Here is a 15,880-nt window from a genome sequence, read left to right as displayed (position 1 = left end):
GGATGTATCGTCGTGAAGAGTGACTGATCAACCAATAGCGTAAAATAATGGTTATCAGCCGCCGCTGTTGCTAGCGACTTACGGACGCGTCCGTCAGCCGCGACTCATAATGTGCACGGTCTTTTGGGAGTTTGTGCCAGATCGCTTAAGGATCGCTCCCGGTCGTCTGAAAGCTGAAGGTCAGTTCAAGTTTACGTCCGAGAGCGATCTGGGACGAACTGTCCCAAAAGACCGTGCACATTATCAGTCGCGGCTGACAGCCGCGTCCGTAAGCCGCGTCCGTTAGTGTGTCGGTGGCTTAAATGGGTTATAACCTGCCGTTAATCTGTGAACAATTTGACATTTTAATTTTACCTTGACACATTAGATTTGACATTTCATTCATCATTTTGTTTACCGTTTACCGCCAATTTGTTGGGATGTGGGATATTGGTTGCTTTTCAGTTTTCTTTTTCAGTTCAGAATGAGAAAATAACTGGAATTGGCGAAATTTATGATAAAAATTAACTACGTGTTAAGCTGTTTTAATATTATTTATCGGTAATGTTTTTAAGATTTTATGTGTGTGCTGTGTGTATTGGTGTTCCATCAATAGGAATTACGCATGGTTTGTATGCATTTGTTTTTCATTTAAGTATATGCATGACCACCTTGTACTATAGGGTAATTACTGTAAATACTATACCAGGTAAACCAATCCTGCGTTTACTTTGTATAATTATAAAATATGAAAAATTGATTTGTGTCAACCAACTAGGTCATCTTTTATCATACATTCTGCTAACTGCCTTACCAGCTTCATGGTTTTAAGCACTGTTCTAGATTTGTCATTTATAAATTATTGTAACTATGGACTATATGTGTGACAAATGATAGGGCAATGAATTAAAAAAGGCTTGGATCTCAAGGGGTTAAACATGCAATAGCTTTATTTTAAAGAGTTCTTGACCTATCTTAAGCTTGATCAAGGTGTGTGTCTGATCTCACCACATAATGTTAACATGTATACAGCAGTCTTTTGTACTTAGTAAATGATACAGAAATTTCAATATTTACAATATTGGGACAGGTCTATGTGTATAACAATAGCCAATAATATTGGAATGTTTAAACATTGATGTCGATTCTGAAGGCAGAAATTCTTATTTTAGACCTGTCAAAACCTTAATTTCTTTGTTTAAAATTAAGGTGGAATTTCACCAAACGCTAAACGTATTTAGTAGCCTGTCAAACGTTTGTCAGTTGGTACAAAATGTATTTAAAATTTGACTTAAATACAATTTTAAATACGTTTAGCGTTTGGTAAAAGTGACCCTAAATGTCTTTTTATGGCAGCAAATTTTATAGTTTGACAGGGTTAAAATTAGAATTTCTGCCTTCAGAATCGAGATCATAAACTTGATGATATTAATTAACCTATCAAATTCCACTGACCCCTTACCTAACATGCCTCTTGTAATTTTTTATATTACCTTACTTAATTATTAACCAAGTTCTTTCTCTGTTTCCAGGGAAGTGATGTCCATTGCTCTTCGAACAGGCCCTTTTATAGAAGATGATGAACCATGTAGACACAGAAGAGGTAAAAGTATCTTAAAAGCAAAAGAAAATATTGTGAAACCAAAGTGTCTCAGGAAAAAGCTAAAGAAATATAAACTCCGCAAAGATGGTCAGGAGGATCCTGATGTGATTGATGTATCACAGACCTTGATTCAGTCTTTAAAGCTAAAGTCGCCCAATCGATCAGAAACAATAGATGTGGATGAGTATTTGGAACGACCAAAAAATTACTTATTTAAAATGGTAAGAAAGAAGCAATCTGTACTCAGTGAAACTAATGGAAAAAGAAAAGAAAGGGAGTCAGAATGTATAAAAAAAAGTGTTACCGAACATAATGTGTCTGAAGAAAATATGCCTGTTTATGAAATCAAGGAGAAGAAGCAAACAAATGCTTTTCAGCTACTAATGGACTCACGTAATAAAAGTATAGGTAGTAACTCTCCTGGAAAAGAAAAAGATACCCTAGAACCAGAATCAGAGGAAGTAAAGCAGAAAAAATTACTTAAGACAAAAAGAAATTTAGCTTTACAAAAGTTGGCTGAAGCAAAAGGTTCCTTGAAGAAGAAAGAAATAGAAAAACTTGAAGAAGAATGTATTAAGCAAAAGATGGATAAAAGGGCGGAAAGATTGAAAAATATGATTATCAAAGGTAACAAAAAGGTTGAAAAGCAGAAAAAAGTTAAAATGACTACGAAAAAACTACAAGTTACTAGTAAAATAAAACATTCCGCCTGTGAAACAATTGATATTGAAGTTATCTCTGAAGATTCTGTAACTTCTGTGTCAGAGTTAAAACTTGTTTCAGAAAAAGATACCAATCCAAATGATAAAAATACAGTAGTTAATAACCAAAAAGCAAGAATAATTAAGGAGGATGAAGATTTCTTGAAAAAGCTATCGCCATCCATGAAGAAAAAAGAGAACATGCTAAGTTATTTTAAGAAGATTGATAAAGATCCTGAGCCGACTCCTGTTTTACTAATAAATGACGAAATGGAAGAAGAAAGTATCATACAAACACTAAAAGTAAAAATGACGCCAAATAGTAAAAAGAAAAAAAAGAAACGCAAACTTAGTCTCAACAACAATATGAAAATAAATAAGGCAATTGATGGTACAGAAATAAATACAACTACTGTAGAACTTACTCTCAATCCAAAAGACGAACTTACTGTTAATCCAGAAGAGGAACTTACTGTCAAGCCCGAAGAAGGTGAAGTGTCCAACATTAAAAAAGAGAAGCCTCGAAAACGTAAAAGAAAAACAGATGTTGAACCAATAATACTGAGTAAAGGGGAAAACCCTGAAAATCTAGTGAATACTGTTGAAGGGAGACCAAAGCGTAATGTAAAGAAACCAATTAAATATACAGATGATATGCAATTATCAAGTTCTGATGAAGAATTGCATATTTTGACGCCCAAGAAAAAAAAACTCATTGACCACAAAACAGTCATGATAGATGATTCACAGTTTCTAAAAAAGTCTGGCATTAGCAGAGATAAATCAGATACAATTAAGAAGCAGAAATTAGATTCCAAATGTAAAGGTGACAAAATGAAGGCAAAACTGGCCCCAATATTTGTTGCAAAGACTCAAGAAGATGTAGCTGCATTGGAAGCAAAACAAAAGTTCCTTCATAGTGGAATACCTGACCAGCTAAAGAAGGCCATAGCTTATCAAAAGGAACAAACCATTATTTCTAGTGGTTTCTATCCTGTAGTTCATGTCCAACAAATTATACCAGCAGACAACCTATCTGCAGTCCCTGACTTTATGAAAACATCCGAAAATAATGAATGTATGGAAAAACAAGTGCTATATAATGACAATGACATAAAAAAGTTCCTCTGCTTAGACTCTACAGTGAACACGAAGAATACTCTTGTTCCTACTAAATGTAATGATGTTCCTGATACACTCCATAAAATAAAACTCAGCTATCCAGAATTTCCTGTATATCGCACATATAAAACTTTAAGTTGCAAAAGCAAAGGCAACAACATTGATTTTAACAGCCTGGATATGGATAATAGCTCAGAAGTATTAAATAACTCAATAGATGTAAAAGCTGAAGACCCTAAATCCTTGAGTTGGACAGATAAGTATAAAGCTACATCAACCAAGCACATAATAGGAAACTTTGACAGCACTAATGAGTTAAAGAAATGGCTTATCACTTGGTCAGAAAATAATGCGGCTCAGAAAAATAGTAATGAAGATTCTGATTCAGACTTTTACAATTCAGATACTGACAGCAGAGATAATATGAGAATTTCCAATAACCTACTTGTATTAACTGGTCCTGCAGGAAGTGGAAAAACTTCAAGTGTGTATGCTGTTGCGACAGAGTTAGCTTTAAAAGTTATTGAAGTTAATGTAGGTACCAGAAGAACAGGAAAGATATTGCTGCAAGATTTGCAGGAAGCTACACAATCCCATAAAGTCAACCGAGGTAAAAGTTGCAATGGAGATTCACAAAACACACAAGAACTTTTCAACAACAAAAAGCTTAACAAACTTAAGGGCAAGAAGAGATCTCAAGTTGACTCAGGCCTATTTTCTCAGAGAAGTGAAGCTTTATCACAGAATAGTCAAGAAGAAGGCAGGACGGCAATGTCGCTTATTTTAATTGATGATGCTGATATAGTGTTTGAACAAGATGATGGTTTTATATCTGGAATAGCTCAATTAGTTCAATGTTCAAAAAGGCCAGTTATACTTGTAACCACTTCAGTGTCATGCAGCCATTTACAGAGGTTTTTGCTGGGTGGTAATGTTGTTAAAATGAATCCACTTTCTCCCAGAATGCTGGGCACATGGCTTGACATCATGTGTTTGGCAGATACTGGCTTCTGTTGGCCAGGAAGCGGGGCTAAGTTCTTAGATTACTTCAAAGGAGATATGAGAAAATGTATAAATTACCTGCAGTATTTAGTTGTCAGTGAGGCTCAGCAGTGCAGAACTTCTAGCACTAATGTAGAAACGGAAATAGTGGATGCAGAAGATGAAAACTCTAATTTTTCTTGGGCTGGCCAAGAATTGGCAGAAGACAAAACTGAAATTAGAACAAATACTACTTCCTGCGATGGCTTATGGCAATATTTCACAGGCAATCCCAGCAATAACTTGTTCCTCAGTCAACCACTAGATTTGTTAAAAGTTTGGTGGTGTATTCCTAATGCTCTAGAAGGAGAAGAAAGTACTGAATGCAAAACTAGAAAGACTGAAAAAAACAGAGCTACTAATGCTTTAGAAGATATTGCAGATGTATTAGACAGTATTTCTCTTGCAGACTGTATGAGTTTCAACATAAAACCTGATGCTAAAGTCGATGTTTGTTCTAATCCATGGTCTTGCACAGAAACAGATAGTGTATCAGAGAAAGAAAGTCTTGAGGATGTTAATAATTTCTATGACTTATCAAGTCAAATTTCCTGCGAATTACTCAAGAGATCTCTGGACAAAGCAAATCATAGCAATCTTAACAGAGTTGACTTACAAGTACCCGGACTCTTAGAAGAAAGGTTTGTTACATTACCTATTATTATTATTATTATTAACTTAGCTCTTTCGCTCTTGATAACCCCAACTGAATTAGTTAGGTGTCCAACTTATTACAATGTTTTTTTTCTTTTACAGGAAAAAAGAGAAGATAATATCAAGGCACCAGTCGTTAGTGAATGCTGTAAATCCAAACTCGCTGTTAGACCGAAAGTCCATTGCGCTGGACTACTGGGCCACGTGCAGAACCATCTGTAGAATAGAACAGGACAAGACTGATAATGTTGTCAAGAGAAACAACAGATTCTGCCACTACCTCAAGTCAGTGAGAGTGATGTGTAAAAACGAAGTGTTCAACAAACTATGTGAAAGTCTTAAATCTGCAGATATTGAGAGCTAAATTCACAATGCACTTTAGTTTTATACTTAGTAGAATGTAAATAGAAATTATTTTTGTCCCATAAACAGTGAATATGTGTTTGGAACAGCATTAGTATATTGTAGAGATGCCACGAATATTCGGCAAGTATTCGGTATTCGGCCTATTCGGCCAGTTTTTTCAGTATTCGGTATTCGGCCGAATAATAAGTAGTATTCGGCCGAATACCGAATACTTAAAAAGTAGCAAATATCTTACAAAGAGGAATAAAAAAAACAATTTAATCGTAACATTTAACTATCAAACAATCATTAATTGCGAAAACCTGAATACAACATCAGTATTTTTATTATTTTAAATTAATTAAAGGCATATTGTGATGAATAAAGACAAGTTTTTCGGCATTTGTCCGCAAGAGACGATTGCGCTTTTCTTCATAAAATGACTGCTACTGAGACACAGGTATTTTTTAACAAAATATATAAGGTTCGGCTCTTCGGCTACTGATTCGAGTTGGTTGACCACCCGTTGTACCGATCTGCCGTAAGATTAAGAAGAACACTGTTTAAATAAAACTTCAAGTAATAAAATTATACTAGATCACCTGCCGAATATTCGGTGGCCGAATATTCGGTATTCGGCTGAGACCGCCGGCCGAATATTCGGTATTCGGTATTCGGCCAAATCACTATTCGTGGCATCACTAGTATATTGTCCTATTTTATTTGGGGGTGGCTAGAAAATGAATTTTGGATTCGGTATTTATGTTGTATATATTATTATAATATGTTCATCACGCTTTGGCAGTTAATAAACTAGTTAGAGAAAATGGTGTGAACGGTCATTTCAAAACGTACATATTATTTATATGACTATTATACCATTGGTCTCAAGTATATTTTCTTCTATGTTTTGTCTATCTAGTTCTTATTTACGTTACATTTGTTTCGCTTTAACTTTTATTTTACAAGTGATCAAATATCTATAAGTAACTTTGTTTTAAAATTTTATTTCTCTGTGCATCCGTAATTTAATTTAATCGAGCGTGTTTATATAGGTTAATAATTATGTTGATAATGACCTACTTATTGTCCATATTTAATTAAAAATAAATAAAGCAGATGATGACGCTATTATAAGTTTTTTGATTCGTATATTTTAATTTCTAGATACACCCAGTTTGTACCTATATTAGGGAAATTCTCTGTTTTACATCTGATTAGACGGATCAATATACAAATGGTCCAACCTCAGGAACGTAGTTTAGACCTGAGGGCTCAAACACCTGCAGGTTTCATCATAATGTTTTCATTCACTGAGAATGATTGTAGACATACGAGACGAATAAGTATATCCTAAGTAGGTACAATAGGTATCCAAAAAGCGATTAGTTTAGTTAGTAACTCTACCTAACTATAATTCTTATTAATCAAGTAGGTTATAGTAGGTACCGTTACATTAAAGTAAATTCCGGTTTTGATTAAGTTTTAGCGAATTGGTACGGCCCTCTTAATACTGAGAACGTAACATCAAGAGTCATCATAAGAGTTATCTCCACGCAAGATAACCGTTTGTATAAAAATAACTAATTAGTATAACACATTGTTTAAAAAATAAGTTTATTATTAAATTTCGATAAAGAACTGTGATTTAATGGCTTGGCAACTATGTTAAAAAACACCTCCATCAGATAAAATTACTATTGTAGGTAGCTAGAATGACTTTGTAGGTAGTAAGTAGATACGCAGTATTTTTTCTCTGTGGTACCTACATAGCTATAAGTATAAGCTATGTTATATTCCTGGTACCATCCTACTAGGTACAGTCAGCAGCATACACATTTGTACCTTGTCAAACTCACAAACTGTCTATTCAAAGTCAAACATTTACAGTCGGCTGGTGTAGGTAGTTTGACAAGGTACAAAAATGGATTTACTAGCTAACTACTTTACTTATGCAGCTAACCGTACCTAAAATCGGTGGAGTAGTCCACTGAGAAAAAGTTTACTCTGACAGTCCACAGAGAGACACTTAGGCCTAGTTTCACGATAGTCTCTTATTAGATCATAAAAACACTGTTACATTATCGTCTAAAATAAAATTTCCATAAGTAGGTATTTAATTCTTGACAGATGTGTCAGAATTCAACAACTAATCCCTTGTTATAATGTGAGAGAGTGTTAATGATCTAACAGAGTATGGTGAAACTAGGGCTTAGGTACTGTCTGTTTATAACTTTTATGACGAAGAAGGCATCTTCCAACCCAATTCCAACCTCATTGTCGAAGTTGATCCAGCAACGGTCACTGGAGTCTTTAATGAGCGCTTTGAACATAATATTTAAGTAGTTAGTTATGTTAACACTTATTTTGTCTTGTCCAAGTTCATACCCATTCATTAAACTTAATCAGCGCGTAGTAATCGATCACCACTCTGTTCTCGGCCTTTCTCATCCAGCCGCTACCTCCTTAGTAGAGGCCGAAAACGTCCCACGCTAGCATATCCTCCACTCGTGTACTTACATGGTACCTACTCCTCCATACAATGATCCTCTCTTCGAATATTTAAGTACCTACCACTTACTATGTATTAAGAACTAAGTAGGTGTGTTGCTACACTTGAAAATTTGGTACAGTCTACAAAAGAGATAAAGTAGGTAGAATCCATCCGTGACTTTTGCACTATGGATGGAGGTGGATTCTGGGGACGTATTCCTTTTGCTAACTGTAATACTTACCTATCAGTCCTATCCTATCACACGACCAACCTCTGTTTGATGCGATTCTGCAGATTAGACTTTCATAACCTGTAGGTAGGTAGGTAGGTATGGTATACGGTATACCTAAGTAGTTAGGTACATAAACAAGTAAGTACCTACCATCATTTCATAGAACCACGGAAGAGGACCGCCAGTTAGGTACGCATTTTACACAATAGACATCCGTTAGCTATCATCTATCTCTGACTTCTATTTAGGCTGGTATCTTTATTAGTTTACTGGCATACTTAATTACGAACTTTCTACTCAAAACCAACTACTTAAGTAAAATTATATTTGCAAATTCAAACGACACATACATCATGCATGATGCAGACCAATAAAAGGTCAATATCTAAGTGGGCAGACGACCGCTTATCCAAACATTTGAACAATAATTTACTTACTCTTTTTCTTATCACATTTAAATTGAAAAAGTAGCCTCATTTTTTCATTCAATTAATTAAACATGTATAGTTCATTAATAATTGAGTAAGTAAGGGGAATGGTCTTCGTATATGTATAGGTACCTACCTAGCTGTAGGAAAAAATATTAAGTACCTAACTTTAACTAGTGGATGCAGGTTGAACTCTAGCATTATTGTTAAATCATTCCCCATTGCAAATACTTTTACTGCTTTCACTCAAATAAATTTGACGCATGTTAGGTATTTATTAGCTATATTCAGCGCGTGTCTGATGCAGATAGGGCTTGGTATTTATAAACCAAAGGAGTACTAGGGTGGTATAAATAGCAATAGTTGTTTACATCAGGAACGATGTTGATAAGGGGCCGGGGCGTAACTTTGTACTTTCTTGAAACGCACGTTTGAACCTTGAATCGATGGCTTCGAGAATTTACCGGCATATACCCGTACGTATTCAGTAGATAAATGATTATGTTTACTAACTTAGATAGGTACATTCATCAGGTTAAGTTAATACATATTGAGTTATGGAGGTACTAGTTAGTGATATACTTAGGATAATTTTATTTAAAATACTATACATTTATGTATTTAAATAATAAATTTAAGTAAGTATAGGTACGTTTCATATACTTTAGTATAACTTAATTTATTGGTTTACATAAGTATTTACTTAGCTTAATTAACATTTATAATATATTTACTACGTTATAACGCAGATAAATGTATAGGAACCGTGCCTATATCGGTATTATTTATTACCTCTACTATATTTTTACTGCAACCGTACCTACGTAAAATTATATCCAGATAAATAAATATCCAGTTACTAATGAGGCTGTCTATCCAGAAATTACCAGTTAAAATCTAGAATAGTACGCGTTGAGTTGACTTGATTATATTATTGCTAGAGTAACATCGTACCGACTATCTGCAAACATTATTATATTATTGACCTGGGTAGTATGATTATGGTTCAGTAGAATTAGGAATATTGGTCCAGTTTATAAGTATCCCCATCTGCAAAAAGACCTTATAACAGCGACCCTTGAGGTGGGGTAGGACCATGAAGTTATAGTTAATTACCTACGTCTAACAAGAGTATCTTAGGTAGTTAGGTACTATATTGGATCCCCTCTACTCGCTTTATTATAAAATAGAGTGATGGTGGTGCATGGTGCTTTCAAAACAGGCAATGCAAAGGATGTCAAACGATTTGAATTTACCGTTTAAATTTATAGTTTGTTACCGTTAAAGCCTACGTTAAAAACCTACTTACTTATAAGTATGTTTTTACCAAATTACAGAAGTTATTTTATTAATAAGATATCAGATTACTTAGACACCTTTCATAGGAATAACAAGTTGTAAGCATTGTTTTTGGGGAAGAAGACGAAGAAGAGATATGCAAGCAAGAATCGACTAATATCTAGTTATACCTACCCACTTATTAAAGATAACCTAATGTATTCCGTATTTGTGTACCTATACGTATCTAATATATAATATTTTAAGTTCAGATCAAAGGTCAAAGGTTCCTAATTAAGTATTCCCTAATACTCACCTAAATTCAGTAAAAGGTCATAAGACTTTATATAGTAGATGTAGAGATGCACAGAATAATAATAATATCTAATCGATTAATCTCTCTCTCTCTCTCAGCCTTCTGTAGTCCACTGTTGGACATAGGCCTCTCCTAACGATCGCCACCCCAAACGGTCACCCGCCATCTGCATCCTGCGGCTTCCCGCTACCTTCCGCAGATCATCAGACCACGGGTTGGGGGGCGACCGACACGCCGTTTGCCGACATGGGGGCTCCACTCCAGAACCTTTGTACTCCAGCGGTCGTCGGCTCTGCGGGCACGTGTTTAAGCGATTAATGCCTTGTAAGAACTACCTATTATCGTTAATTAGAAATGTATAAGTAGTACTTAGTTACTTAGACATTGTAACTCCCACGAGTGTTGCATCAATGTTCTAAAGCACGTGGCAGGAGATTAACTATTGACCTGACTATGATTAGCTCTAGCTAAAGCAGTATTTATAGACCTCTGTTCACTGTTACAGTTTTATAGTGTAGACAAATACAGTGAGTTTATTTTAAAAGTTACCCCTCATTGTATAAAACCGAGATTTTAGCAAATATATCTAAAATGCAGACAGTTTTTGAATAAGTAGGTATATTAACAATTTATAAATAACTAGCTAAGTAATGTATATTTTAACTTAGTTTGATAATATTTTTTTTACGTTTGAAATATAGTCATTACAAGCAACTAACAAACTGAGATTTTACCTAATAATTTTGTATCGTGTGTTGTTTAAAATGGGAAAATGTGGAAATAATAAAATGTTAGATGAATAATAGGTATGTAAATGCACCTGCTTCATTAAAAAAATACTAGTTGTACACTGCGCTCTGTCGTTCTTTGTGCGCCCGGAGCGCGTGGACCAGCCGCTAGTTACAGCACAAACGGACGTCAATGTTCCATTAATCTCGATAACAGTTCTAGAGTTTAATTTTTACAAATGAGTGTTTGTCGCTAGCTAGTCGGCGTTGCTGGCGCCGGGCGCTGGTTATCAGTCGCGGGGCGCGTGCGCGACGCCAAGTGCGTCCACTTAAATATCACGACACCGCCTGCGCCGGCTCAGTCTCAGTTCAGTCGAGTTAACACACGGTCTAATAATGGTGAGAAGCAGTTTAAGCGGAGATAATTGTGGGTACTGCAGTGCGTGCGTGCGGCTGCGGCTGTGTGCGGCGCGCGGGAGGAGCCCGGAGCCGGTGCAGTGCGCGTACCGGCACATCCTGGAGTCGTACGGCGGCGGGGAGCGGGCGCGCGCGCCGGAGCCCCCGCGCGGCGGCTGCGCGTCCTGCCGCTGGACCTCCGACGCTCAGTTCCCGGAGACGCCGCCCTCGTCCTGCGACCTGAGCCTGGAGTGGAGCTCGCGCTCGTCCACGCGATCGCGCACGCGCCGCCGCAAGAGGTAGTCCCCGCGGAGCCTCCCCGGTCCCAGTCTACTCGCCCGAGGGCGTCCCACGCCGCGCCGCGCTGGCCCCGAGCCACGAGTCAGCCCAGTGTCGCCGCGCCACACGCATATTTTCTTGTGTAAACGAAAATATTGTTGGTACACATCAATAAAGTTGGTCTTTAACATGACTGCCGTTGTTTCTTTTAACTTTTTATACGATAACGAGTTTCATCATCTTTTTGGTTACGTAACGTAATTAGCTAGCAATTATTTCAGATTTTTTACAACCAAAGATAGAATAGATAAGAAAAACTTTTATATTTTAATTAAATCCATAATATACCTAGCTAGATAGTAAAAAAAAAGTTAGGATCACGTTTTGGCAAGGCCTACGTCATTCGTAGCAGCGCTACGAAATAACGGCGTAGCACTTTTTCTGCTACGACGTCTCGTAGCCTATTGCTACGCACGTTCGTAGCATTCCCAGAAAACTTATTTCAGTGATAGTAATTTTTCCTCAGACCTAATTTCGTACCACTTAAAATAATTATAAACAAATAAGTAGGTATACTCACCAAGTCTCTACCAACCAAATACAAAGGTCAACGTCCGCTCTATAACTTTATTATGACCACTTTAGTTCTCAAATAGCAGTTTTATTATTGTAACGTTATTAATCAGAATAATTACTCTGCATATAAACGATTGCCACGTACCGCACGACACTAAAACATAAAGATAAGTAACTAAGTTAGTGCCGTGCGGTTTTCATTGATTTATTTACTAACTACTCGTGATTATGACGTATAGTAAGAGATATACAATATTAAATTAATAATAATATCCATTCATAGTAACTAGGTAGGTAATATACAAGAATTTCACATGTTTATCCCGTTGTTAGTCCAAATAAATTGAATCATTGTGAGTTTAAATATATAACTAAATGAAACATGGTACCTAACTACCTACACATAATCCTACAAATAACAATACCCTGTCCTTAGACATAATTTCATAGCTTTATTTACACATTACCTACACTATTCCAATCACGATTCCCACATCCCTCCAGTGAACAATAGGCGCGTACCCACAATCAGATTTTTCTTCACCCAAGTATGATACTTACTAGCAATCTTTATCGCTAAAGTATGTACGGTACTTAACATATTTTTTAATCGTATTGTTTTGTCTACTTTTTTTCTCGATAAGTAGTTATAACTATTTATATTGAACTAAATATACCTCTACACTCACGGGCAATGAAAAGGTTCCACTGAGAAAAGCACCAAATTACCTACTTCTAAACGGAAAAGGCTGGCCTAATAACGCCTTCTGCAACATTAAAGTACATTTAACAGAGCATCAGAAATTTTAAATGAAATCATTGAAAAAAATTGAGTCATTTGGTGTCGAAATTTTGTGAGTGGAACTTTTTCATTGCCCGTGAGTGTATATTATATCTCTACATCTATTGGTACGGTATAAAAGCTACCGAGTCAACGACTAACAACCAATATGGCTAGTTCTTTCGGTAACAGAGTCTAGTCCAGACTTCTTGTCTTTGTCACACAAACTAAAAAGAAGTGGACGTCCAATCACTTGTTTTACAACCTTCCCACAACAGTAGCGTATTTTCCAAAAAAAAGGCAAAACTAGAAAACACACGAGGTTTCATCAATTGAGTAGACAATAGACATACATACATTATATGTACGACGGAACCTCACTATGTTTGGTTTCCAGATAGCTCACTGCTCCCTAAAATAGATGGCGATTGATCGATGCATCGTGAATTGCGCCTCGAATTCCAACTTGTGTCACGAGTCACGACGCAATACTGCTATCATATCAGCTTAGACCTGTTTAAACAGAGGCCGACCTATGCGCGGTCAAAATCTCGCATTATCGCTAGTCGCGCCGCGCCCGATTAGAATCTACTTAGACGGCGGCTTCGTAGAACGATTGTGAGTTTTCTGGAAGAAAATGTAAAGTGTGCGCATACGCATTGGGTACTTAGGTAAATAAAGTTAAGGAGGCCAATGTTGAGGTTGAGGAGAGTCATAGTGCATTGAGATAGGCCGAGTAGAGCACACCTATGTTTTGGAGTAGTGGGTAGTATGTTTTGACGCTCCTTATGAGGGGCCTACTTCTATCCTTCTAAATGTGGACGATTACATGTTGCTGTAGATGATATAGCGATTTATACTACAAAAAAAAATATGGCGCGATGCCATATTGGTGTGGATGCGCTATACCTCCCGGTTGCTTTTTCTTCCTCCAAGTTACGAATCCTCTCATGAGCTTGGGCATGAGTATTCGTTCGATTACAAATGCAATATTAGTACTATTAGGTCCTTACATATGAAATTGGCGGTTCTACCTTTTTTGGCATAAGATTTATTTGCCTAATCTCGTATTGCATAGTAACGTTTGGTCAAAGTCTCGTTACGCCGAAAATCGTATGCCATAAATCTCGTTTAGTAAAAAGTTATTTCGCATAACATTGCTTAGCCTAATAATGGTATGGCCAAATCTTGAATAGCCTAATAATGCTATGGCATAGGTTTATTAGGTTTATACAAAGTAATAATATTCGTTTGGCTTTAACTTTGTCGGAGCGTCTCCCTACATAGCGCAAACTGGTGTCTTTTATTGTTTCCGCTGTTTGGAAAACGCTCCGCTCCGCTTCGCTGCGCTCCGCTTTGGTTTTGATGAACACGTGCACCTAACACGCTCCTCCTCGCTTTGCTCGTCGTCGCACCTATTTTTAGGTTTCGATCTCATGGGGTTTGTAATAATAATTATATTGGTCGTTAACTTTCGATTTTTTGATCAAACAATATCGTGATTTTCGGGATGTAGGAGAAAAATACCACAATTTGTACATTTACTACATACTTAATATATTATTTATTAAGATAACATTACGAGAATCAAGATTATACATAGGTATAGACGAACATAAATTTGAGCAAACGAAACTTAGGTGTTTAAAGATTGTGCCTAAAGAGTTTTAGACGAAACGAGCCTTATGCCACATAAGTCTTGGCAAAGTGATGGTTCGGCCAAAAAAGTTTAGACCATACGAGTTATGCGAAATGAGTTTTGGTCAATAAAGATTATGCAAGATGAGCGGAACCCGAAATTGGCGTTTTGTCGTACTGGCCACTTTGATCTCAAATATTACCTTTATGGTTAGGAATTCCAAATTCAAATTCATACAGCTATTTACTCATGCATTTGTGTTTCAAACCCCCTAATTCATTTGTTTTTTTCTTTGTGTCACTCTGTTTACAAAATGGAAAACTTGAAATATCGCGTTATTTACGAGTATGAGTTCCACCGTGGCACCAGTGCTGCAGAAACGGCTCGAAGGATTAATGATGTGTATGGTGACGGTGTCGCAAAAGAAAACACAGTGCGTTTTTGGTTCCAACGTTTTCGTTCTGGAAATTTCGACCTGCAGAACAAGCCTCGTGGACGGCCGGAGACCAAAGTTGATAATGAAGAATTGAAGGCTATTGTGGAAGCGGATCCATCGCAAACCACGTCCGAGTTAGCTGCAGGCTCCGGTGTTAGTGATAAAACTATTCTAATCCACTTGAAGCAAATTGGGAAGGTGAAAAAGCTTGAAAGGTGGGTACCTCATGAATTGAGTGAAGCAAACCGACAAACGCGCGTCGACTGCTGCGTTACGTTACTCAACCGGCACAATAATGAAGGAATTTTAAATCGAATCATTACCTGTGATGAAAAGTGGATCCTCTACGATAATCGGAAGCGCTCATCGCAATGGCTGTACCCTGGCGAACCAGCCAAATCCTGCCCTAAGCGAAAATTGACTAAAAAAAAGTTGCTTGTAAGTGTTTGGTGGACTAGTGCCGGTGTCGTTCACTACAGCTTTCTTAAATCTGGCCAGACGATTACGGCAGATATCTATTGTCAGCAACTGCAAACCATGATGGAAAAGCTAGCTGCTAAACAACCGAGGCTGGTCAATCGCTCTAGGCCACTGCTGCTTCAGGACAACGCTAGACCACACACTGCACAACAGACGGCTACCAAATTAGAGGAGCTTCAATTAGAATGTCTTAGACATCCACCGTACTCTCCGGACCTTGCTCCAACAGATTACCATTTTTTTCGCAATTTGGATAACTACTTGCAAGGAAAAAAATTCAACTCCGATGGGGCAGTCCAAACCGCCTTCAAAGATTTTATTGATTCCCGCCCGAATGGTTTTTTTAGTAAGGGGATCAATGAAAATTTATTT

At 37.0% G+C, this 15,880-nt stretch overlaps 2 protein-coding genes across 3 annotated transcripts; both read left to right on the top strand.

The window, feature by feature from the left end:
* The first annotated feature begins 380 nt into the window (after nucleotides 1-380).
* LOC105393483 (ATPase family AAA domain-containing protein 5) lies at nucleotides 381-5,609 on the top strand. Of its 2 annotated transcripts, none has more exons than XM_011565253.3 (3): nucleotides 381-540; nucleotides 1,512-5,087; nucleotides 5,203-5,609. In XM_011565253.3, exons 1-3 carry the CDS (start codon nucleotides 494-496, stop codon nucleotides 5,462-5,464), a joined length of 3,885 nt encoding a protein of 1,294 aa, XP_011563555.3. In that variant the 5' UTR covers nucleotides 381-493; the 3' UTR covers nucleotides 5,465-5,609. The 2 variants fall into 2 exon arrangements, with proteins under 2 accessions (XP_011563555.3, XP_011563556.3); XM_011565254.3 differs by having other exon boundaries at nucleotides 385-607.
* A 5,610-nt stretch (nucleotides 5,610-11,219) lies between these two features.
* On the top strand, nucleotides 11,220-11,789 carry LOC125490983. The gene has a single exon (XM_048631678.1). The coding sequence runs from the start codon at nucleotides 11,318-11,320 to the stop codon at nucleotides 11,618-11,620; it is 303 nt and encodes a 100-aa protein (XP_048487635.1). The 5' UTR covers nucleotides 11,220-11,317; the 3' UTR covers nucleotides 11,621-11,789.
* Nucleotides 11,790-15,880: the final 4,091 nt, after the last annotated feature.

This window comes from Plutella xylostella, chromosome 29 (genome assembly GCF_932276165.1).
Source record: "Plutella xylostella chromosome 29, ilPluXylo3.1, whole genome shotgun sequence".
NCBI lineage: Eukaryota > Metazoa > Arthropoda > Insecta > Lepidoptera > Plutellidae > Plutella > Plutella xylostella.
This window is presented reverse-complemented; position numbering and strand designations above follow the sequence as displayed.